Source organism: Triticum dicoccoides, chromosome 6B, assembly GCF_002162155.2.
Source record: "Triticum dicoccoides isolate Atlit2015 ecotype Zavitan chromosome 6B, WEW_v2.0, whole genome shotgun sequence".
Taxonomy (NCBI): Eukaryota; Viridiplantae; Streptophyta; class Magnoliopsida; order Poales; family Poaceae; genus Triticum; species Triticum dicoccoides.
Genome location: NC_041391.1, coordinates 17,433,905 through 17,457,703, shown reverse-complemented (window position 1 = coordinate 17,457,703; position 23,799 = coordinate 17,433,905). Strand labels below are relative to the sequence as shown.

Genomic DNA, 23,799 nt, shown 5'->3' with positions numbered 1-23,799 from the left:
TAGAGTCCTCAAGGTGCCAAGTAGATGCATGTGTCAAGGTCTTCAACATGTAGCCACTCATTGACGAGCAGCTCCTTTCAGCTTGGACTTGCTAGGTTTGCCGGAAACGCCACCACCTGCCAAACCATTCAACTGCGCAGACGAGTCGAACTAGATCATGAAGAATCGCCTGATCATGATGCACTGCTCGGCGTGCCATCGCCGATATGAAGTGAAAAGAGAGAGGAATTAAAGATGCTGCGCACCAAACACCCACTGATTAGAAACTGCTATCTCTCAGACTCGGAGTTGCTTCCACCAAGACATCGAATAACCTGCTCTGGGGGGTTTTGCCAAAGTCTGGTTTCGAAACACTTATGTGCATGGCGTGCAGCCTTTCTGCACTACTCTCTGGCACAGAATGTCATTCAGGGATTGGTATTAATCCCTGAATTGCAGAGCTACAGACACAAAACAACCTAGCTATCTCTGAACTACTTGCAGAGCAACAACCACGCCAAATTGCACATAGAGGAGCAAAAACAAAATGCCTAAATACCCTAGGCCAGCCCCCAAACCTAGCAAACTATCCAATCGGGGGCAGCAAAACACAAGCCAAAGCAGCTCAAGGACACCAAGCCACAAAGCATGACAACCATGGGTTATAATGTGAAGACAAAACCGTCCAGGCGCAAACCCGTGAAACAGAAAACGAACAACCCAAGCGAGCACGAATCATCACGCAATGATCGGACGGACAAGAAATCTGACTGAAAGCCGGTTGTTTCCAGTCAGCTGAAAATCAGCAACTATGTATTTTAATCCCGTGCCCAAAAAGATATCCACATTCCATTCGTCTCATCCCAATCTGGCTTCACAGCACAAGGCCAACAACAGCAAAGGACAAAGCCATATATCATCCAAGAAGGTTCCAATGCCATACATAACCTCGGCATCCATCCAATCCAATCCAATCCAACCAAAATTTTCCGTATTCTCTATTTGTAAGACCAACTCAACTCAACTCAGGGTTTCCTCTCTTCTCCTGGACATCTCCACGACTTGCCTACTCTAGTAGTATGATAGTATCGTTGCAAAATCGCTCCTTGACGTTATGCAGAAGCAGCTGACACCAAGTCCCCATGATATGTGCACTCTACTCTCGGTACCAATACCAATACCATCAGCCTTGTCTCCTAACCCAACCAAGCCCCCATGATATGTGCAGCGCTCTCTTCTGTTAGACTAGCTTCGTGGTATTTACCATTAGTGTGGCCTTACTCCTTCACGGGCCTCCCCCCCTCGGCCACCCACCTCATGATGGCGCTCTTGACAGACAGGTTAGGCAACAGCGTCTTGTCACGCAGCCGCGCCTTGGTCACCGGCGACACGTCCTGGTCGCACAGCCACATCTCCATCGCGCTGCGCTCGTACGTGTACCCGTCCGACGCGATGCACGGGTCATACATCACCGTCTGCAACCAAACACAAACACACACACAATAAGCTATCAATCCACACATCCACACGCATGTCAATGTCTGTCTATGACACACACACACACACACACACACACACACTGGGACGACATTACTCTACTGTATGTACCTTGAGTATTGGGCACTTGAAGTGACTGGGTGACCCTGGCAGCGCCACCCCCGACACGCTGGCCGCGATGCGCTTCAGCCGCCCCAGCTCCTCCAGCACCACGCTGTTGAGGTCAGGCCGGTCCTTGCTCCGCATCTCCAAACAATTCAGGCCTAGCTGAGCGAGGTCATGCGCTTCCCTCACGGGCCAGTCCCCCGCGCTCTCATCCAAGACATCGGTAATCTGGCCGTCTTCCACTGCTCGCTCCACCACCTCAGGCAGTCCGATCGGGCACCTTGCCGTCAGCAGCTCAAGGATCACCATGCCAAGCGCATACGTGTCGGACTTCACTGACACCTGCCCGGTCCTCTGGTACTCCGGGTCCAGGTAGAACAGTGTGCCCGCCAGGCCCGTCTTCTTGTACACCGTGCGGTTTGACAGAGTCTCCTTGGGTGGCATCAGGGTCGACAGGCCCACGTCGCCAATCTTGCTCACTAGGTTGCGGTCGAGGAGGACGTTCTCAGGCTTCAGGTCACGGTGGATGATTGGGCTGGGCTTCGTGCTGTGCAGGAACACCAGGGCTGACCCAATTTCCCAGGCAATGCGGAAGCGATCAAACCATGGGATCGGTGGTGTGCCCTTTCTGCGCTGCAGACGATCCGCAAGGCTGCCGTTCTCCATGTACTCGTACACCAGGCAGCCCCTGTCCGGACAGGCTCCCAGGAGCATCAGCAAGTGTGGGTGGCGCATCTTGCTCAGAACCTCAAGCTGCAGAAATAGAGTGCACTTGCATCAACTTTTTTTGAACATTGTCACTTAATAACTTTTGACATAAAAAATTCTCAAGATGCTATGTCATGATGAAAAGGCCATTAAAACACACACACACACACACACAGTGCTGCCTAATAAAAAAACAGTTCACTAGAAGTAGTAGAAGAAGAAGCACAGGATGAGTTCAGCTAATAAATAATACTACCTCTTGGTTGAAATGCTTGGTACTGGATTTGTCATCAGAATGAAGGACCTTTATCGCTACATCCAAGTGATTGAGATGGCCCTTGTATACCGTTCCATTAGACCCAGTTCCGATCTTGAGTGAGAATGACGCTGTAGCATTATCAATCTCTTCCCAAGTGAACATTGAGTACGAGTCGCTTGGAAGTACAAGGGGCTTCTCCAGCCTCGACTTCCTATCAGCGTCCTTGGATGCCGTTGCCAGCAGCCTATTATGACTTGGTTCAAGGTTCAGCTTTTCAAGCTCTGTACTGGCATCATCCTGCAATGGGACAGGTTATCAGATCAGAGCGAGTGCAATCCCCTAAACTTACCATATTCCATTCACCTCTTTTTTCCAGAGCAACAGTCAATTGGCCTAATTAAGGAATGCATCTATAATAATTCAAGATCCATAAGGCACGTGCCAGCTCCATAGTAACTCGTTATCAATCAGATTGGAGGGAAAGCAAATTACTGTAGCAAAGTTACCAAACAAAAAACTGGGGAATTTATTATATATTAACTATCATCTAGGAAAAAAATCAAAGCAAAAGCTATGTGTTCGACACGTAAATGTAGTTTCACTGAAGACGTTCATATAATTACAAGTCTGTAAATAACCAAGAAATTGCACCACCAACCTTGTTGTCTGAAAGCATTAATTCATGCAGTGAACTTGTTGGCACCTTGTCCGAACCCCGCAATTGACTTAATATAGAGCTTTCAGCACCAGTGCGTGAGGCAATTCTTCTGTCCTTGTTGGCATATACTGGTGCATTTCCAGTGAGATAATCGTTCAGAGTAAAACTAGGCAGGCCCGGCGCTGAACTGCCATCCAAATCTGATGAGACAGGGGAACAGGTAACATTCAGATGATGAGAAGGGGAAATAAGCAACTCCAACTTGTCTATCTTTGCATTTGAGATTATACTTTTAAGCCAAGTACTAGAAACAATAATAGGCTAATGTCTTCATGCAAGCTTGCTGCAGTTTCACAGTTCCAGCAGCAATGAGAAATGGGAAGGAATACATTGCACGCCGAAGATGCACAGAAAGGGAACATACGTGAGAAATATTTGGTGATAGGTTGACGCCTATGGGGCCTTACCTGATCTTGAGGACGTCCCATCTGTAACTTCTTTGGTGCTGGAGCTCCCAGAGTTGCCTGTTGGTGCTGGAGAGCTAGAGGGCGAGCCACTTTCTGGAACAGGAGCATGAACTGAAGACAACCCATCCTTTGAAACAACATATGCTGTGCAAAAGCTGGGGAGACTCTTGCAAATTTTGCAGGCCGTCCTACTTGCACTGGACCTCCTGTAAGATCCAATGGTCAACAGGAGCACGCACATTAATTATTGTTCATCACGAATCAGTACAGTACAGGCATGAGTATGAGTACGAGGAGCTACCTGAATGGGCTCTTGCTGGAAGGGTCACCGACAACGAGGCTCTGTATCTGGTACTGAGAAACAAGACTGGAAATGGTATCCGCGACATCCTTACCCTCAACAAGCAGTACTTGAGCTTCAACCTGAGCCAAGTAAGTAAAGAAATTAATTCAACCATCAGACAAGGGGTTGATGCGTTCATTCAGCCAGCCTAGAATAGGAAATGGAGACATGCTTGTTAAGGCAAGTCAACCTGGGCCAAGTATACTAAGTAAACAGATAAATTCAACCAGCAGACAAGGGGTTGATGCATTCATTCAGCCAGTCTAGAATAGGAAATGGAGATATGCTTGTTAAGGCAGGTCAACCTGGGCCTAGTGCTAGTACATGAACAAATAAACTCAACCAACAGAGTATGAAATGGAAATGGAGTACTACTGCTTGTCAAGGCAAGTCAACCTGAGCCAATTAAATAAACGCATAAGTCCAACCAACATAGAACATGAAATGGGGGTCGATCCATTGATCCATTCATTCATTCAGATTCAGTCTAGAACATGGAATGCAAAGGCAGGAGTACTTGCTAACCCAAACCAACCTTGTTTTGGTCACATGTGTCTTTGCAGCGCTGCAGCATTTCCTGCTTCTCGATCCACATTTTCTCGAGCTCGCCTTCGGCGACGCTGGTGCTGACTTCGTCGATCGGGAGGAGGTGCCCCACTGAAGGTACACAGGCACAGGCACAAACACAAACAGATGGTGAGCATGCATGCATACGGCGAAAGCAAACTCGAACGCGAGGAGGCGACGAGGAGGAAGGAGCGGCGGGACGTGAAGAGCCGCTGCGTGGCGTACGTGGCGTGGGCACGGCGAGGACCGGGGTGAGGACGTGGATGAGCTTGAAGGAGGCGGGAGGGGCGTCGGCATTGGCGAAGTTGCCGAGCGCCCAGCGGAGGACGTGCGCGCCGGATTTGGAGCCGCTGAGCGCCAGCCCGACCACCTTGGGCGCCGCGGCCCCCTCTTCGTCCCCTTCGGCGGCCATCGCGTGCCCTGCAGGTTCATCAGCAAGAGACGGCGAAACGGAATCGGTCAGCAACGGCAGCAGGAAATCACCGACGACGCGCTCTGGTAGGTAGGAGAAGAGCGAGAGAGGGAGACGCGCGAGAGCTCGGCCGCCGCGACGCGCGCGGCGTCGACGAAGACCGGGCTAGGGCCTCCCGAGCAGGGCCGAGCGGAGCACCCGCGCGCGCGCGCGGCGCGCTCGGCTCTGGTCGGGGAAGGGCGAGAGAGAGGAGCGCAGCGCAGGGGTTCCGCCTCCGCGGCTTCCGCGCGAGGCCCCGCCGACCAGGGCGCGGCAGGGCCTCTCGAGCCGAGCCGAGCCGAGCAGTCGCGCGCGGGGGCGCGCTCTGGGGTGGGGGGTGCGGCGCGGGCGAGCGAGCGGGGGAGGGGGTTCGCGTGCATTCGGTGGGGGGTGGAGCGGGGATTGCTTACCCGTGGAGCGCGGGCGGCGCTTCACTCCGGCCGGCGACGGCGGCGGCGACGGCGAGGGCGAGGGCGAGGGCCCCCGGAGCGGAGGTTGAGGAGGGGAGGAGGGAAGCTCCGCTACGCTACGGTCCGTTGCGCAGCGGGGACGGGGGGATGCGGAGTTTTGTAGGACGGACGCAACGGACCGGTCGTATGGGCCAGGCTAGCTTCGTGGGCCGGCCGGAGTGGAAGCCCACTTTGGTTGGCCAGCTGGTTGCTGGGCCCGTCCTTTCCTTTTTTGCTCTCGGGCTCGGCTTGGCCCACCCACCTCCGCTCTGCCACCGCTGCGCCGCACCGGAGACGCCCTGCCGGCGGAGGGGAGGAACCACGGTCGCCGCCGGCCATTGGGAAGAAGATGATCCCGCCGGGCGGCAGTGCGCCGCTCCCTTCCGCCGACAAGCTCCAACCGGATCATCAAATCGCCCTAAATTCAGGTCCGGACACTTTTGGCCATCTAACAGGAGTCACCGAATGTCCTGACAAGTCCAGATGTCCAAAATCTCACAAATCGGAACTGAACCCGAGGGAGATTTTCTTTAGGGAAGGTTTTACATAGCCCCGGGATCCAAAATCCAACGATATTAGTCTGGTGCTAAAGCTAAGGAAGGTTGCGCGATGTTGTGAGCATCAACATTATCTTCCCTCCTCATATCCAAAAACGAAAATCTCCTGCTAAAAGTTTCATACTGCTAATCTCTTTGATAATCACGGCATGCAATCATTTGCTTCCTTCATGAATTGCGCGCACTACTTCCGCACGGGTTGATATCATGCTAGGCATAGTGCCTCTCGGCATGCCATCGCTTCCATGCATGCTGGCTCTGTGACACCTCTATACACCAGAACTGAAGCCCCATCAACTCACAAGTTCCAGACCTAAAAATAGCAGTTCCTATACCCTTTTTGTTTGTCACAAAGATCACTTCGTCGACATTTCCTTTAGCTAATCCTTACGGTGGCGGAACCCGCCTTGATTCTCTTTAGGAAAAACACATGCTTTTATTTGATCAATAATATGGATGTTTACAAGTACCATCATATGGAAGGCCCAACTAGACATAATGACCAATCCCCAACGAAGAAGTGTGTTTTGCTGATCTATGAGCTTCGAAACTAAAATTCCAACTTTCCTACATAAAATGACAGCTAGTAAGAGAGCTCTTACTCTCATGGGCCTCCAGGACAATTTTTGTAACATCCCAAAAATTTAAATCTTGGATTGTTATCTAATTATATAATAATGATTTTTTTTGCTTTGAACTTATTTGAATTTCAGTTGAATTTGAAGCTTTTGAGAGTTTATTTGAATCTTCAAAAGAGAAGGAATGAGATGACTTTCCCAAAATGCCCATTTGAAATTTTATTGCACTTGATAGTTTATTTGGAATTTGTTCAAACAATTTCTCATTTAAAAAGAAAATAAAAGAGAGAAGATAATTTGACTTCTTCAGTATTAAATATTTGGGAAGTGTTTTAAATAATTTTTTGGAGTTCTTAGAAACATTTTGAACATTTAATACACCCTAAAAATAATTTAGGGAATTATCATTACTGTCAAATTTACTTTATTGCATGAAACATGTATTTATAAAATTGCTTTTAGCCAGAATAAATGTTCACATAGCTCTATATGAGTCTAGCTAATGTTATGATTTTTTATGATTGCATTTGGATAAGTCCCCCCCCCCCCAAACCCTAGCTGTAAATTATATAAATAAATAGAAACTATTTCCCTGGACCGAAACGTTGTTCGGCCCAAGCGCACACAAACCGGCCCATCCAGGCTTTTAGCCCGCGACTTTTCTCTCTCTCTAAACAAGGTGGTCCCTTGATGTAAACAATATTGAAGCCACCTTAGTCCCGCTCAAGTGAGATGATTGACTAGATTCCAATAGGTGCGAAAGGCCCCACTGTTGATAAGGAAATGTAGGGTGAAAGGAGATATCCATGTAGAATACCTACAGATGGTCTGAACTCCTCAAGCTTCTTACTATTGAATAAAACTGACCTGACCATTACCATAACCACATTAACCCATTGATGGTTAAACCCAAGCTTCAACATTATAGCCTCGAGATATTGCCACTCGACCCTGTCATAAGCTTTCATTATATCCAATCTAAGAGCAGCATAACTATTGGTCGTGGATCTATTCCTCTTCATAAATGTAACACTTATATGTCTGTAGTGAGTCTACCAAGAACAAAAGCTGACTGTTCTTGTGAAATAATTTTATGAAAAATAACCTTGAGATAGTTAGCCACAACTTTTGAAGCAATCTTATAGAGGGCATTGCACAAACTAATCGGTCTAAATTGTGAGAGGGAGAAAGGATTTGCTACATTTGGTATGAGAACAAGACAATGTCATTGATGGATTAGCGCCCTCTCCCCCCTTGACAATTCTCAAAATCACTCTTGTGATCTCTTTACCGCACACGTCCTAGTGACGCTGAAAAATTGGACGCGAAACCTGTCCGGTCTTGGAACCTTGGCCGAAAACATTTGGATAAAGGCTTTCTTCACTTCTTCTTCTGTATAGAGCTTCACTAAGAATGCATTCATCTCCGAGCTCACTTTCTGTGGCACGTGCTCTGAGACCTGTTTCCATGTCATGTACCCCTTCTAATGAACAAAGATTTTCATAAAACTCCCTTGCAAAGTTCTCCATCTTGACTGGGATTGAGGTATCACAACTTGATGGTGCTGATGGTTTGGAGGAGTCAGAATAGTCTATTTGGCGCGCTATTAGTTGGACCACGTCCTCCACAGCCCATGTGCAATTGTGGGCCCACTCTGTCTCTTTTTTTCCTTAGACCGTCTAGCCCACTATTAGTCATAGCACATTGTTTGAATTTGATGCCTGGGGTTGGATGACCTCTGTCCCTTTCATCGTCCGCGGACACGTCTGAACATGTCCACGAACATTTGGTGTCATGACTCGTCGTTGCTCACCGCTCCTAATTTTTTAGTACAGTAGTTATTTATAATGAAATAGTAGCAGTAGCAAATTGACTGCAGTTATACCTGGCCATGGCCAGCCCGACCCGTTCCAAAAAAGCCCGGCCGGACCTTGCCCACGGGCCGGGCCTAGATTTTAAGCCCGATGACCGGGCCAGGCCAGGCCCGCCATATTTGCAGTTTAATGAAGAGGCCCGACGGGTTTTTTGCGTGATGGGATGGGATTGGGCCTGATTTTTAGGCCCGACGGCCGGGCTCAGGCCTAGGTCTTTTGTTTCGGGCTTTGGTAGGCCCGGCCCGAAGCCCGGCCCGGGCGGAGGGATGGCCAGGTATAGCTGTGGAGTCAACGAGGAAGAGTAGTGAAGCGGTGAAAATTGAAAACAGTGGAGTGAAACCAGCCAGCGAAGGAATCCGTCGAAACGGAACGCCTTTTTCCTCTCCCCTGCAAAACCACCGCCCGCCCGCCGCAACCAGCCCACAGATTTCCTCCCACCTTCCTTTTCCCTCCCCCCCTCTCCGGCCGGCGAAGAATCTCACCGCCGCCGCCCCCTCCTCGCCGGCCCGCCATGGCGCTGTACCGCCGCGCGGCCTCCGCGATCCGGCGGCGCGGGGCCCTGCCCCTGCTCCCGGCGCGGGCGATGGCGTCGCTCTTCGGCCACGTCGAGCCGGCGCCCAAGGACCCCATCCTCGGCGTCACCGAGGCCTTCCTCGCCGACCCCTCCCCCGACAAAGTCAACGTCGGCGTCGTACGTGCTTATACCCTCTTATAGCTTGCTTCTTTGTTTGGAATCTTTGCATCCGAATGCCGCCGGTTCTGACAAACGGGGGTGCTGGGCGAACTGCAGGGCGCCTACCGGGACGACAACGGCAAGCCCGTGGTGCTCGACTGCGTGCGCGAGGCGGAGCGCCGGATCGCCGGCAACCTCAACATGTGCGTGAGATCCCCTTCCCGGTTCCCTTGATCTACTCACTCACTCTTGCTAGCTTGCTAGTTGCACGGATAGTGTTCGATGAATTTTCCACTAGCCAGGTGATGGCTGATGCTAGTTTTTTTTTTTTCTGTCTAGTTGTGCATGTTGGGAGTCTTAGCTGCTTTGCTTGCTTTGCACCTGCTGATCCACGAGTTAGTTGCAAGAACCTTATTCATTCTGGTTGGGGAGAAATAGCATGCTAGATGTTTGATCGATAACTGATACTATTGTCAGGGGTAGAAACTGCTGCGGCTAAGAAATTACAACCTTCCAAATAGGAACCGCATCCACGCCTTTATCTTGTATAAGGGCACCGGTTTTTCTTATTTTCTCCTTCAATGAGGTTTTGGAATGATACCATTTGTTACTTTCTGCTTATTTGCCGGACACCGGTTTTGGATTGATCTACATCGAAATTTTCAGATGATGCTTTTCGGCAGCTTTATCATGAAAACGATGGTTTGGTCATCCTAGACATGCTGTCTTTTGCTTGATACCAGACCATATCAATGTTAAACACAAACACTTGACTACTGGAAAGTGGATGTTGCCAATTTGCGTGAGTTTTGGTTTCCAAACTTATGATCACTATCTTGGTTAACTTTGCAAAACAGGGAGTACCTTCCAATGGGAGGGAGTATGCACATGATTGAGGAGTCACTAAAGCTGGCGTACGGCGAGGACTCCGAGTTCATCAAAGATAAAAGAATTGCAGCGGTGCAGGCACTTTCAGGAACTGGCGCATGCCGTCTCTTCGCTGATTTCCAGAAGCGTTTCTTGCCGGATTCGCAGATCTACATACCTACACCAACGTGGTCCAAGTGAGTTAATGTTCTGCTGTGGCACCAATTGCTCTTTTGTTCACTTCTCAGATTGTTTTAAGGAGAAAATTGAAAGATCTCCAGTCAATTCCATTGTGGTTTGTATGAGAAATAGTTTATGTCTTCCCACTTGCCTTATATCCTTAGTAGCTAACATCAATGTGGGTTGCTTCTCCAGCCATCATAATATTTGGAGGGATGCTCAAGTGCCACAGAGGACATTCTCATATTACCATCCGGAATCGAGAGGGCTTGACTTTGCAGGATTGATGGATGATATCAAGGTGATCCATTTCTCGAGTATCATTTTAGTTATATATTGCTCTTCCTGACATCTTGCATTGTTGCTCATTCCTGTATCTAACTTTGTATGCGTTTTTTAAACCAAGTAGCTATAAAACAAGTGAACTTCTTGTCATGTTACTTATTCTGTCTCTCACCTTGAGTCGTTTTACATACATATATAGTTTCAGTCGACAGAGAAAGATTCACCATTTCCCAAGTGATTCTGGCATGTTGGCAGTGTGTATTTTCCTATAGTTACTTGGATTTAATGTTTTCTTCTTCTGATTTTCTGTGTCATGTGCAGAATGCTCCAAATGGTTCGTTCTTTTTGCTTCATGCATGTGCCCATAATCCTACTGGAGTAGATCCTACTGAGGAACAATGGCGAGAAATATCCTATCAGTTCAAGGTAAGGAGAAAGAGAAGATAACAGACAATTGTGTTACTTGTATATTGGCTTCCTGTTTTGTACCGGTTATGGTTTATATATCTCACTCTTTTGTTTCTGTAGTTGAAGAATCATTTCCCATTTTTTGACATGGCATACCAAGGATTTGCTAGCGGTGATCCAGAGAGAGATGCCAAGGCAATCCGTATATTCCTTGAAGATGGACACCAAATTGGATGTGCTCAGTCATATGCAAAGAACATGGGTCTTTATGGCCAGAGAGCGGGATGTCTGAGGTATCCTATTGGTCACTGATAGTTATCCTTGAAACGTATGTCATGATGCTATCACCTAGCTCCTGGTTTCAGTAATAGTGTATCTGTGTATGTTCCTCACCAACTTCACGCATGCTCTTGTAAAATTAAGTGTGGCTTTCTGGTAAAAATAAAAATAAGTATATCTGGTTGGATTTCTCAAGACACCGTGTTTTGAAATCAAATAAAAGACCAAACAAATTTCACTTCAGGGAATGATCCCTATGTATTGTCTGCAGCGAAGTCTATGACTGTCAAAGAAATACTCCCTCCATTTCTAAATATAAGCCCTTTTAGAGATTTCAATACGGACAACATTCGTATATATACAGACATATTTTAGAGTGTAGATTCACTCATTTTTCTCCGTATGTAATCTAACGGAGGGAGTATATTGTGTTTTGTCTAAATGGTAGCCATATCATGATCGTTGCTATCGTTTGATTGCTGCCATTGCAGTATCCTCTGCGAGGATGAGATGCAAGCAGTTGCTGTTAAGAGCCAATTGCAACAGATTGCGAGACCAATGTACAGCAACCCACCTGTTCATGGTGCGCTGGTTGTTTCAATTATCCTTAGTGATCCAGAATTGAAGAATGTATGGTTGGGAGAGGTCAAGGTAAACTGTTGATTAGCTGTCTAAACCATTTAAAGCTCCTAAATGAAGTCTATGGAGTATGTAAAGAAAGTAGTTTATTAACAATTCTTGTTGTTTCTAGGGTATGGCTGATCGTATCATTGGAATGCGGAAGGCACTTAGGGAGAATCTTGAAAAGTTAGGTTCACCTTCATCATGGGAGCATGTCACCAATCAGGTAAATAGCACTATGATAAATGTCACTATGGAATTTCTGAATTTGATACTAGTGGCATGCAAATTGTAGTGATGCACAACAGTTGAGATAATGCTAGCAATCCTAAGGTCCCACCCTGGGGTACCATAATCTTGTAGTTATAGACAATTTTGTTCACCAGGGACTACATTTGATGTAACATCAAGAAATTATGGCTTCCACACTTTCACAAACTCAGATAGAGAAAATGATTCTATGATGTGTGGTCTATGGCGCCAATACAGTCCTGCAAGTCGCAGCCATGTCAGAGAGCCAAACAACCATCTAGAAACATATGTCAAGGGCTTTTTGGGCCTAACAATTTTCCAAATCAACTAGAAGTGTGAATTTATAATATATTAGTTGTCTTATGTATGGTTATAGTCAATCTGACAAATGAAGGTGTGGCATTCAAGCTTTTAGTCTTGATTAAAACTGGGAAGAGTCAGTAACTTCCATGATTAAACTCTTGAGGTAATGCTACTAATGCAGACCAATCTCCTGTGTGGCGCTGATATCTTTGGCTGGACAAGAATCTCTGCATTCATTTCAACTTTGTTTTCTTTGGAGATTGGCAATTTGGTTATTGGTTATATGTAAGAACTGCTTTCTATATTCGTGCAGATTGGAATGTTTTGCTACAGTGGAATGACACCGGAACAAGTTGACCGCTTGACTAGTGAATACCATATCTACATGACACGCAACGGGAGAATAAGGTACTAACAACGACTAGAACTATTCAGTTTCTTCGTGTTTTTCTTTATTTTACTGGCGCCTTTGGTCTAATTTCCTCACATTAACTTGTTCTGCATCGCTTCTTTCAGCATGGCCGGCGTAACGACGGGCAACGTCGCCTACTTGGCTAACGCCATTCATGATGTTACCAAGTGAAATTGAGGACCATCTTCAGCGAATGGAGGGAGAGCGTTTTCCCTTTGTTTGTAGGGCTATTCGCTTTATACTCTCACATGCTAGAGAAATAAATAAGTTCTAGGAAGTAAACCTGTTGCGGCTGTCCAACAACGGAAAATTCTACCTGTATGTATGGAGGAGCAGAGACGTCCTGACTTATTTTTTGCGAGATTATCCTATTTTTGATTCCGGTCACATTCGGATGTAACGGCAGTGGAAATTGGGTGGGTATACCTTGATTTTACAAGACGCCGGAGGACTTCAGACTCGACGAAATCGAACATTTGGATGCGTGTCTCTTGCAGTTCTAGCCTTGCAGTTGTAGATCCAAGCGAAAGCTCGGTTTGTGATACTGAGATGTATGCAAGTAATCAAGCATGCCCTGTTCTTCAGCTTGGGTCTAAGCAGAGCAATATGCAGTGTAGTCGTACATTCGGGCAAATCAAATGGTGGTCTGCAGGATTCTAAATTTCCAAGTAAGATGTTACCGCGGCAATGAATTCTGAGGATGAAACTGCGGGGTCTCAAGGTAAATTGCTCAAATGGCGAAAATATGTGTTGCACCAGCAAGGAACTGCGCCTCTGGTGGTAGCATTATATATGTTCTCCTCAAGCTGTACATTTTATTTCCTTCTGTGTGAAATTGAATTAGGATATCTAGTTTCCTAACATTTTGAAGGGAAGCCTTGCATGAACACACGAATGAGACCTGCATGAACTTGCAAAAAAATAATAATCGGTAAAAGGGCGGTAGAAATAGAATAGGATGTTGCTATCAATTCATTAAGTTCCTTGAACATGTTCTACAATATTTTTATCACTGGTGTAACCCTTCCTGTCATTGTCTGTCTTTCATTGTAACCCTTCCTGTCATTGTCTGTCTTTCATGCTCAGTGAGAAACGATGTACTCCCTCCGTCCCGTAATGTAGCAACGTTTTTCAAGCTGTTTTAGCTTGAAAATGTTCTTATATTATGGGACGGGGTCGTATATACGTCCGATCTAGTAGTATAGTATTACAACAAACCATTTGATACGTTACGGACCAGTGCCATGTCTGAACTCATCAATGATTTGCCGTGGAGAACATGCAACAAGTTGGTGACCATAACTGATCTAGCAGAAGCACTACTATATAAAGTAAGACCCTGCAGCCCTCTAACCACACAACACAAGCAATAGAGGCAAACAAACCAGTACTGTTGTAGCAACCAAGAAGAAGAAGAAGAGGGCGTTTACAGTTCAAGAGTGTTCAAAAGGTAAGATGGCCACTGCAAGAGCTCTGGCCACCATGGCAATCTTCCTCCTGGTGGCGCTCTCCACCTCCCATATCGCGTCCTCGCTCCGCCCGAGTCTCGGTGTCTGCCGTGCGAGTGGCTACCTTCCAGGAAAGTCGGGCAACTGTGAGAAGAGCAATGACCCCGACTGTTGTGAGGATGGGAAGAGATACCCGCAGTACCACTGCTCGCCGCCGGTCACCACGACCACCAAGGCCGTCTTGACGCTCAACAGCTTCGAGAAGGGCAAGGACGGCGGCGGTCCATCGGAGTGTGACAACGCCTACCATAGTGACAAGGAGATGGTAGTCGCGCTCTCCACCGGCTGGTTCAAGAACATGGCCCGTTGCGGGCACCGCATCAAGATCACCGCCAATGGCAACTCCGTGTATGCCAAGGTGGTGGACGAGTGCGACTCCGTCTATGGCTGCGACGACGACCACAACTACGAGCCCCCGTGTGCCAACAACATCGTCGACGCATCTCCCGCGGTGTGGAATGCCTTGGGGCTCGACCAGAACGTCGGCATGGAGGGCATCACCTGGTCTGATGAGTGAGTGTTTGAAACAAAGTCCATCACACAGGTTACTGGTACCACTTGTCGGCCTAGTGTCATGTATATTGTTTTTCGTTGTTAGGGAGAAGTCCAGTGTACACATATCCTATACTGGGGAGGTTGATCAGATTATGTATATGATTCCATGATTTTATAAAATCAACAGTGCTGCATATGGTATAGCACCGACGACAAGTTCGCGTGTGCTCTTCGATCAAACATATATAATACTCCCTCCATCCCAACATAAGTATCTCAACTTTGTACTAACTTTAATACAAAGTTGTACTAAGGTTGAGACAATTATTGTAGGACAGGGAATACTGAATAGTATAAGCAGTGTGGGGTATAAAGAATGTGAAACACATGAGAGAGACACCTGTGAAAGCTACACGCTCATTCTCAAGGTTAGCTGAACAAGTATGACCAAACGGTAACAAACACATCATTCACATTTGCACTGATTATCCACAGAGCAGCTACCAAAGATAGAAAACTCCATAGAAAATATTTTGTCGAATTCTACAGACCGTTCTCTTGTATGGTCGCATCTAAACTACATCACGTATGCAGCAAGTGTTAGCGCAGGAAGAGTCAGAGTGCTCCAAGATGCAAATTTAACTCCCATAACAATTCAGTCAAGTCAAACATTAAGCAAGCAAGCAACAAAATGGAGGAGCATAATCAAGGGCCAGGCAAAAGCATGAGGAAATTAATCCATGCTTGTTGATGCTTAATGTTTCTGTATATGAACCAAATGTGCTATCCAGATGATTCCATGACTCCATAATGTGTTACAAGCACTCAAGTCAGGCATGATTCCAGAGGGATGTAACAGTAAGATGGTGGTTTCTATTCCAAAATATGATAACCCCAAATCTGTAAGTCCGGTTCTGGCCATTTTCTTCACACAATGTAGTTTATAAAGTAATAAAAAATGCTGCTAATTGTTTGAAGAGTATGCTGCCCGAGATAATTTTTGTTATAACAGAGCACTTCCGTTCCATGGTGCATGATTACGGATAATGATTTGACAGCATACAAGTGGTATCGCACAGCAAAAAAGAAACGGAAAGGGCAGTCTTGTCTATATCATGTCAGGCTTTATACGCACAATTCATATGACCAGGTGGAGTGGAATTTCACGAGAAGTATTATGTTGAAGCTGGGTTTTGACTCCAAGTGGTTGGACCATATTATCGAATGCGCCTCACCCATTAAACACTGTGTTGTTTTCCTATTGACATACGCCACATCCGATTACATCGGCTCACCAGAAAGTCATCCAAAATATCACAAGCGGTACATAAGCTGCAAATTTAAAGAAAATCGTCCTACAAATCAGAGCACAACTAACTTTACGAAAAGGCCGAAATGCTCATGAGGCATCCCGACTCTGCATGATCAAGTTACCGATGTTACATGTCACATCCAATCCCACGGAAAGCAGCCGGCTAGGGCCCGTGACGGCAAGGATCCGGAAAAACGTTAACCAGGAAAAACGGCAATAAAACTCCTCACCAAATAACCCGACAAGCCAAAGCCGGGTAAAAACTCACGCGAGGCAAGCACATCGGTTAGTCAGATGCGGGCGAGCGCTCACCTACCTGGTCTATTGCCAAAACTCATGATCGTGTGACTAGCCATCGCGAAAACTGGCCGGATGGCCCTGTTGGACCACCCGGCACACGCCACCCAGCCAGCCGCGTGCACAGGCCTGACTATCATGACCGAACCACCCCAGCGTTAGCCGAGGACACTGACAAGTGGGTCCGGCAGGTCTGCCTGGCATGGGGCACCGCGCGAGAGATGGACTATGCGGAGAGACCTCGAGAGGCCCTCATGGCACACCATCACAACACGGACGGCTCGGAGAGCCTCTCATCCTGGTCCGGTCGTGCTAGCTAGGCAACGGCAATGTCACACGAGTGACATGACCCTGTGGCTTCGGTGCCTCACCCGACTGTGCGTCCAACGCTTCCTAATGTTGGTGGCCCTGGGCGGTCCACCCGTTATTGGACCTCCCAGCCGGGTCACCCGGTAACGAGCGCCATCGGGCGGGTCCAGCTAGCCCATCTCTAGTGCGACAGAGCGTGCGGTTCCCCACGCACGTGCGCACCCGATGCCGCCCAATGATAGTGGCCTCGGGTGTGTTGGGTTATGCACCCGTCATGGACCTGCTAGCCGGGTCACCCGGGTCAGAGCCGTCCGAGAAGATCAGATGGCTTGGAGTGCACCCTAGCGGTTCCCATAGAAGCCAACGGGCAACGGACGGTTAGGAGGGCACTCTCGTTAGCGAGGAGCCAAGGGAGGCTGGTACTCATCCTTTATAGGAGTAATACGAAAACAATTCTTTGATCTTTATGTATTTTCTATCTCTTAATATATTATTTTAGTGTTTTATTTGGCAAATGGATGGCTCTATTTTTTTTAATGAAACTAGCTATTGTGCCAGTATAGCTAGCCCATCTCACTTCACAGAGCGGCCGTGTCCTCCTCCCCCTCGCTCTTCTCTACCTCGCCCCAATACACATTCCTTCGTCTCGCTCGCCTTCCTATTCAGGCAAACTCTGGCGAGTCCAACAGTACGCCTCACAATGCCCCGCCTCTCTCGTCCAACTCTACCTTTCTGTTGCATTGATCTGCCAGGAAGGCTTTTGCACCACCTGCTAGCAAACCCTAGCCGGGCGCCCTACATTCTCAATCCACGACAACGGGCTAGGTATTGGGCCACCGAACTCCACGTTGATCAATGGCAGCAGAAGAGGAAGATGGCCACCAAGGTGACATGGCCTGCTGTTCTTTGAAATTAACCTAATGCAACATAAACCAAGTTCACTGAAGTTGAAATGCAATAGTTATATCATTTCCACACCTACAATTGTAATTACAAGGTCCATTAAAGTTATTTAACCCATATAGCTTTAACATTGGTTTTGTCGTCAATGCAAATGACGTGCGCATGTGTGCGATATTTTTCTGAACTTTTTGATATATTATTTTCAATTTTTAAAATTCATATGATTTACTCAAAGTCTAAATGCTATTCAGGAATTGTGTAAAATCATTCTGATTTTAAAATAAGCTAGAAAACATTTGACACACGGGAGGAGCTAGCCCTACTGTATGCAAGTGAGTCCACGGGTCAAAGTATACTACATTTAACTAAGACTTGGTCCAAATAGACGCAAGGCCAACATGTTATTGCCTGAACAACTTTGTAATTGATGTATTAAGCAGAGGGCCCACTAGTCATAGTGTGAATAGGACAGAGAGTTAGCCTTAATAGGGGTCTAGTCTAACTGTCTAAGCTAGTGGTTGGAGCCAACCTGATATAGTTTAAACGTCGTTAACCACTCTGCACGGCGGCGACACAATGGGAGAACATGTTCTGCAATATATATTTAGCATCGGTCTAAACAATGTTGTCATTGTCTAACTTTCCCACGGCTCATGCTGAGACAGACGATAAATATATATGTCGGTCCTATTTATCAAACCATTTGATACGTTACGCACAACTGCCATGCCTGAACGTACTTACCAATGATTTGCCGTGGAGAACATGCAACCAGTTGGTGTTGATAACTGAACTAGCGGAAGCCGCACTATATAAAGTCGACCCAGCAGCTCTCTGAACACACAAGCAATCAAGACAAACAAATAGCAGCAACCAAGAATAAGAGGAGGTTTACAATTCGAGAGTGTTCGGAAGGTAAGATGGCCACTGCAAGAGCTCTGGCCACCATGGCAATCTTCCTCCTAGTGGCGCTCTCCACCTCCCATGTCGCGTCCTCGCTCCGCCCGGGTCTCGGTGTCTGCCGTGCGAGTGGCTACCTTCCAGGAAAGTCGGGCAACTGTGAGAAGAGCAACGACCCTGACTGCTGCGAGGATGGCAAGAGGTACCCGCAGTACCACTGCTCGCCGCCGGTCACAGCGACCACCAAGGCCGTCTTGACGCTCAACAGCTTCGAAAAGGGCAAGGACGGCGGCGGTCCGTCAGAGTGTGACAACGCCTACCATAGCGACAAGGAGATGGTAGTCGCGCTCTCCACCGGCTGGTTCAAGAACATGGCCCGTTGCGAGCACCGCATCAAGATCAACGCCAATGGCAAGTCTGTGTATGCCAAAGTGGTGGACGAGTGCGACTCCGTCTATGGCTGTGACGAGGACCACAACTACGAGCTCCCGTGTGCCAACAACATCGTCGACGCCTCACCTGCGGTGTGGAATGCCTTGGGGCTCGACCAGAATGTCGGCATGGAGGGCATCACCTGGTCTGATGAGTGAGTGTTTGAAACAAAGTCCATCACACAGGTTACTGGTACCACTTGTCGGCCTAGTGTCATGTATATTGTTTTTCGTTGTTAGGGAGAAGTTCAGTATACACATATCCTATACCGGGGAGGTTGATCAGATTATGTATATGATTCCATGATTTTATAAAATAAACAGTGCTGCATATGGTATAGCACCGATGACAAGTTCGCGTGTGCTCTTCGATCAAACATATATAATACTCCCTCAATCCCAAAATAAGTGTCTCAACTTTGTACTAACTTTAATACAAAGTTGTACTAAGCTTGAGACAATTATTTTGGGATGGGGAATACTGAATAGTATAAGCAGTATGGTGTATAAAGAATGTGAAACACATGAGAGAGACACCTGTGAAAGCTACACGCTCATTCTCAAGGTGAGCTGAACAAGTATGACCAAACGGTAACAAACACACCATTCACATTTGCACTGATTATCCACAGAGCAGCTACCGAAGATAGTGAACTGCATAGAAAATATTTTGTCGAATTCTACATACCGTTCTCTTGTATGGTCGCATCTAAACTACATCACCTATGTAGGAAGTGTTAGCGCAGGAAGAGTGGGAGTGCTCCAAGATGCAAATTTAACTCCCATAACAATTCACTCAAGTCAAGCATTAAGCAAGCAAGCAACAAAATGGAGCAGCATAATCAAGGGCCAGGCAAAAGCATGAGGAAAATTATCCATGCTTGTTGATGCTTAATGTTTTTGTATATGAACCAAATGTGCTATCCAGATGATTCCATGACTCCATAATGTGTTACAAGCACTCAAGTCAGGCATGATTTCAGAGGATGTAACCGTCAGATGGTGGTTTCTATTCCAAAATATGATAACCCCAAATCCGTAAGTCCGGTTCTGGCCATTTTCTTCACACAATGTAGTTTACGAAGTAATAAAAAAAATGCTGCTAATTGTTTGAAGAGTATGCTGCCCGAGATAATTTTCGCCATAACAGAGCACTTCCGTTCCATGGTGCATGATTACGGATAATGATTTGGTGGCATACAAGTGGTATCACACAACAAAGAAGAAACGGAAAGGGCAGTCTTGTCTATATTATGTCAGGCTTGACATGCACAATTCATATGACCAGGTGGAGTGGAATTTCTCGAGAAGTATTATGTTGAAGCTGGGTTTTGACTCCAAGTGGATGGAACATATTATTGAATGGGCCTCACCCATTAAACACTGTGTTGTTCTCCTATTGACATACGCCGCATCCAATTACATCGGCTCACCCGAAAGTCATCCAAAATATCACAAGCGGTACATAAGCTGCAAATTTAGAGAAAATCATCCTACAAACCAGAGCACAACTAACTTTAAGAAAAGGCCGAAATGCTCATGAGGCATTCCAACTCTGCACGATCAAGTTACCGATGTTACATGTCCCATCCAATCCCACGGACACCAGCCGGCTAGGGCCCGTGATGGATCCGGGAAAACGTAGCCCAGGAAAAAGCGGCAATAAAACTCCTCACCTCATAATTAACCCGACAAGCCAAAGCCGGGTAAAAACTCACGCGAGCCAAGCACATCGGTCAGTCAGATGCGGGCGAGCGCTCACCTACCTGGTCTCTTGCCAGAACTCATGACCGTGTGACCCGCCATCGTGAAAACTGGTCGGATGGCCCTCTTGGACCACCCGACACGCACCACCCAGCCAACCGCGCGCACAGGCCTGACTATCAAGACCGAACCACCCCAGCGCTAGCCGAGGACACCGAAAAGTGGGTCCGGCCGGTCCACCCGGCATGGGGCACCGCGCGATAGACTGGACTATGCGGAGAGACCTCGAGAGGCCCTCATGGCACACCATCACAACACGGACGGCTCGGAGAGCCTCTCAGCCTGGTCCGGTCGTGCCAGCCAGGCAACGGCAATGTCACACGAGCGACATGACCCTGTGGCTTCGGTTGCTTACCCGAGTGTGCGTCCGACGCCGCCTAACGTCGGTGGCCCTGGGTGGTCCACCCGTCATTGGACCTCCCAGCTGGGTCACCCCGGCGCGAGCAGTCCAGGTAGATCGAACGGCTTGCATCGCCAATAAAAGGCTCCTGTGGCAAGCCACCCGGCAACAGGCGCCATCAGGCAGGTCCGGCCAGCCCATCTCGTGTGCGACACGTGCGGTTCCCCACGCACGTGCGCACCCGATGCCGCCCAATTTTAGTGGCCCCGAGTGTGTTGGGCTATCCACCCGTCATGGACGTGCTAGCTGGGTCGCCCGGGTCAGAGCCGCCCGGGAAGATCAGATGGCTTGGAGCACACCCGAGCGGTTCCCATAGCAAGCCAACGGGCAACGGACGGTTAGGAGGGCACTCTCATCGGCGAAGAGCCAAGGGAGGCGGGTACTCATCCTTTATAGGAGTAATACGAAAACAATTATATGATCTTTATGTATTTTCTATTTGTTAATATATTATTTTCGTGTTTTATTTGGCAACTGGATGGCTCTACTTTTTTCATGGAAATAGCTATTGTGCTAGTATAGCTAGCCCATCTCACTTCACGGAGCGGCCGTGTCCTACTCCCGCTCGCTCCTCTCTGCCTCGCCCCAATACACATTTCCTTCGCCTCCCTCGCCTTCCTATTCAGGCAAACTCTGGCGAGTCCAACACCACACCTCGCAACGCCCCGCCTCTCTCGCCCCGCTCTACCTTTCTGTTGCATTGATATGCCCGGAAGGCTTTTGCACCACCTGCTAGCAAACCCTAGCCGGCCGGGTGCCCTACATTCTCAATCCACGACAACAGGCGAGGTATTGGGCCACCGAACTCCACGTTGATCAATGATAACAGAAGAGGAAGATGGCCACCAAGGTGACATGGCCTGCTGTTCTTTGAAATTAACTTAATGCAACATAAACCAAGTTCACTGAAGTTGGATTGCAATAGATATATCATTTCCCCACCTACAATTGTAATTACAAGGTCCATTAAAGTTATTTAACCCATATAGCTTTTACATTGGTTTTGTCATCAATGCACATGACGTGCACATGTGTGTGATATTTTTCTGACTTTTTTGATATATTACTTTCAATTTTTTAGATTCATATGATTTACCCAAAGTCTAAAATGCTATTTAGGAGTTTTGTAAAATCATTGTGATTTTAAAATAAGCTAGAAAACATTTGACACACACTTGGAGCTAGCCCTACTGTATGCAAGTGGGTCGCCGGGTCAAAGTATACTCCATTTTACCTAAGCCTTGGTCCAAATAGACGCAAGGCCAACATGTTATTGCATGAACAACTTTGTAATTGATGTATTAAGCAGAGGGCCCACTAGTCATAGTGTGATTAGGACAGAGAGTTAGCCTTAATAGGGGTCATGACCAGGTGGAGTGGAATTTCTTGAGAAGTATTATGTTTAAGCTGGGTTTTGACTCCAACTGGATGGACCTCATTGTCGAATGCGTCTCACAAGCTAGTGGTTGGAGCCAACCTGATATAGTTTAAACGTCGTTAATAACCACTCTGCCCGGCGGCGACACAACGGGAGAACATGGGAGCGACGGAGGGGAGCTGTGCGTGCTCTTGCGGGTTTGCGGGAGCAAGGCCAATGCTGGAGCAGCAGGCGCCGGCGCGCGGGTCCCACCTATGAAAAATGACTATCACCCGATTGAGCATCATTATTTTAGTAAGAAGGGAAGCCTTGCATGAACACAAGAACGAGACCCGCACGGATTATGCGAACTTAGCAAAAAAAAGAGGTAAAAGGATGGTAAAAATAGAATAGAATGTTGGTGTCAAGTCATTCAGTTCCTTGAACATGTTCTGCAACATATATTTATCATCGGTCTAAACAATACTGTCATTGTCTAACTTTCCCACAGCTCATGCTGAGACAGACGATAAATATATATGTCGGTCCTATTTATCAAACCATTTGATACGTTACCCACAACTGCCATGCCTGAACGTACTTACCAATGATTTGCCGTGGAGAACATGCAACCAGTTGGTGTTGATAACTGAACTAGCGGAAGCCGCACTATATAAAGTCGACCGTGCAGCTCTCTGAACACACAAGCAATCAACGCAAACAAATAGCATCAACCAAGAATAAGAGGAGGTTTACAATTCAAGAGTGTTCGGAAGGTAAGATGGCCACTGCAAGAGCTCTGGCCACCATGGCAATCTTCCTCCTGGTGGCGCTCTCCACCTCCCATGTCGCGTCCTCGCTCCGCCCGGGTCTCGGTGTCTGCCGTGCGAGTGGCTACCTTCCAGGAAAGTCGGGCAACTGTGAGAAGAGCAACGACCCCGACTGCTGCGAGGATGGCAAGAGATACCCGCAGTACCACTGCTCGCCGCCGGTCACCACGACCACCAAGGCCGTCTTGACGCTCAACAGCTTCGAGAAGGGTAAGGACGGCGGCGGTCCATCGGAGTGTGACAACGCCTACCATAGTGACAAGGAGATGGTAGTCGCGCTCTCCACCGGCTGGTTCAAGAACATGGCCCGTTGCGGGCACCGCATCAAGATCACCGCCAATGGCAACTCCGTGTATGCCAAGGTGGTGGACGAGTGCGACTCCGTCTATGGCTGCGACGACGACCACAACTACGAGCCCCCGTGTGCCAACAACATCGTCGACGCCTCTCCTGCGGTGTGGAATGCCTTGGGGCTCGACCAGAACGTCGGCATGGAGGGCATCACCTGGTCTGATGAGTGA

At 47.7% G+C, this 23,799-nt stretch overlaps 4 protein-coding genes across 4 annotated transcripts; 3 read left to right on the top strand and 1 right to left on the bottom strand.

Annotated features, from left to right (window-relative positions):
- Positions 1-214: 214 nt before the first annotated feature.
- LOC119326655 (putative U-box domain-containing protein 53) lies at positions 215-5,241 on the bottom strand. Its single transcript, XM_037600275.1, has 8 exons — positions 4,809-5,241; positions 4,552-4,673; positions 3,975-4,096; positions 3,674-3,879; positions 3,207-3,406; positions 2,546-2,845; positions 1,588-2,334; positions 215-1,454 (listed from the first exon to the last, which is right to left on the bottom strand). Exons 1-8 carry the CDS (start codon positions 4,993-4,995, stop codon positions 1,257-1,259), a joined length of 2,082 nt encoding a protein of 693 aa, XP_037456172.1. The 5' UTR covers positions 4,996-5,241; the 3' UTR covers positions 215-1,256.
- A 389-nt stretch (positions 5,242-5,630) lies between these two features.
- Positions 5,631-19,086, top strand: LOC119320567. Its single transcript, XM_037594619.1, has 4 exons — positions 5,631-5,911; positions 6,085-6,200; positions 14,313-14,793; positions 18,615-19,086. The coding sequence occupies exons 1-4, from the start codon at positions 5,631-5,633 to the stop codon at positions 19,084-19,086; spliced, it is 1,350 nt and encodes a 449-aa protein (XP_037450516.1).
- On the top strand, positions 8,919-13,356 carry LOC119322700 (aspartate aminotransferase, mitochondrial-like). Its single transcript, XM_037596196.1, has 10 exons — positions 8,919-9,183; positions 9,283-9,368; positions 10,023-10,229; positions 10,408-10,513; positions 10,819-10,923; positions 11,026-11,198; positions 11,676-11,835; positions 11,936-12,031; positions 12,674-12,768; positions 12,877-13,356. The coding sequence occupies exons 1-10, from the start codon at positions 9,004-9,006 to the stop codon at positions 12,941-12,943; spliced, it is 1,275 nt and encodes a 424-aa protein (XP_037452093.1). The 5' UTR covers positions 8,919-9,003; the 3' UTR covers positions 12,944-13,356.
- Positions 19,087-23,229: 4,143 nt separating the features above from the next.
- LOC119320566 (putative ripening-related protein 5) lies at positions 23,230-23,799 on the top strand. The gene has a single exon (XM_037594618.1). The coding sequence runs from the start codon at positions 23,230-23,232 to the stop codon at positions 23,797-23,799; it is 570 nt and encodes a 189-aa protein (XP_037450515.1).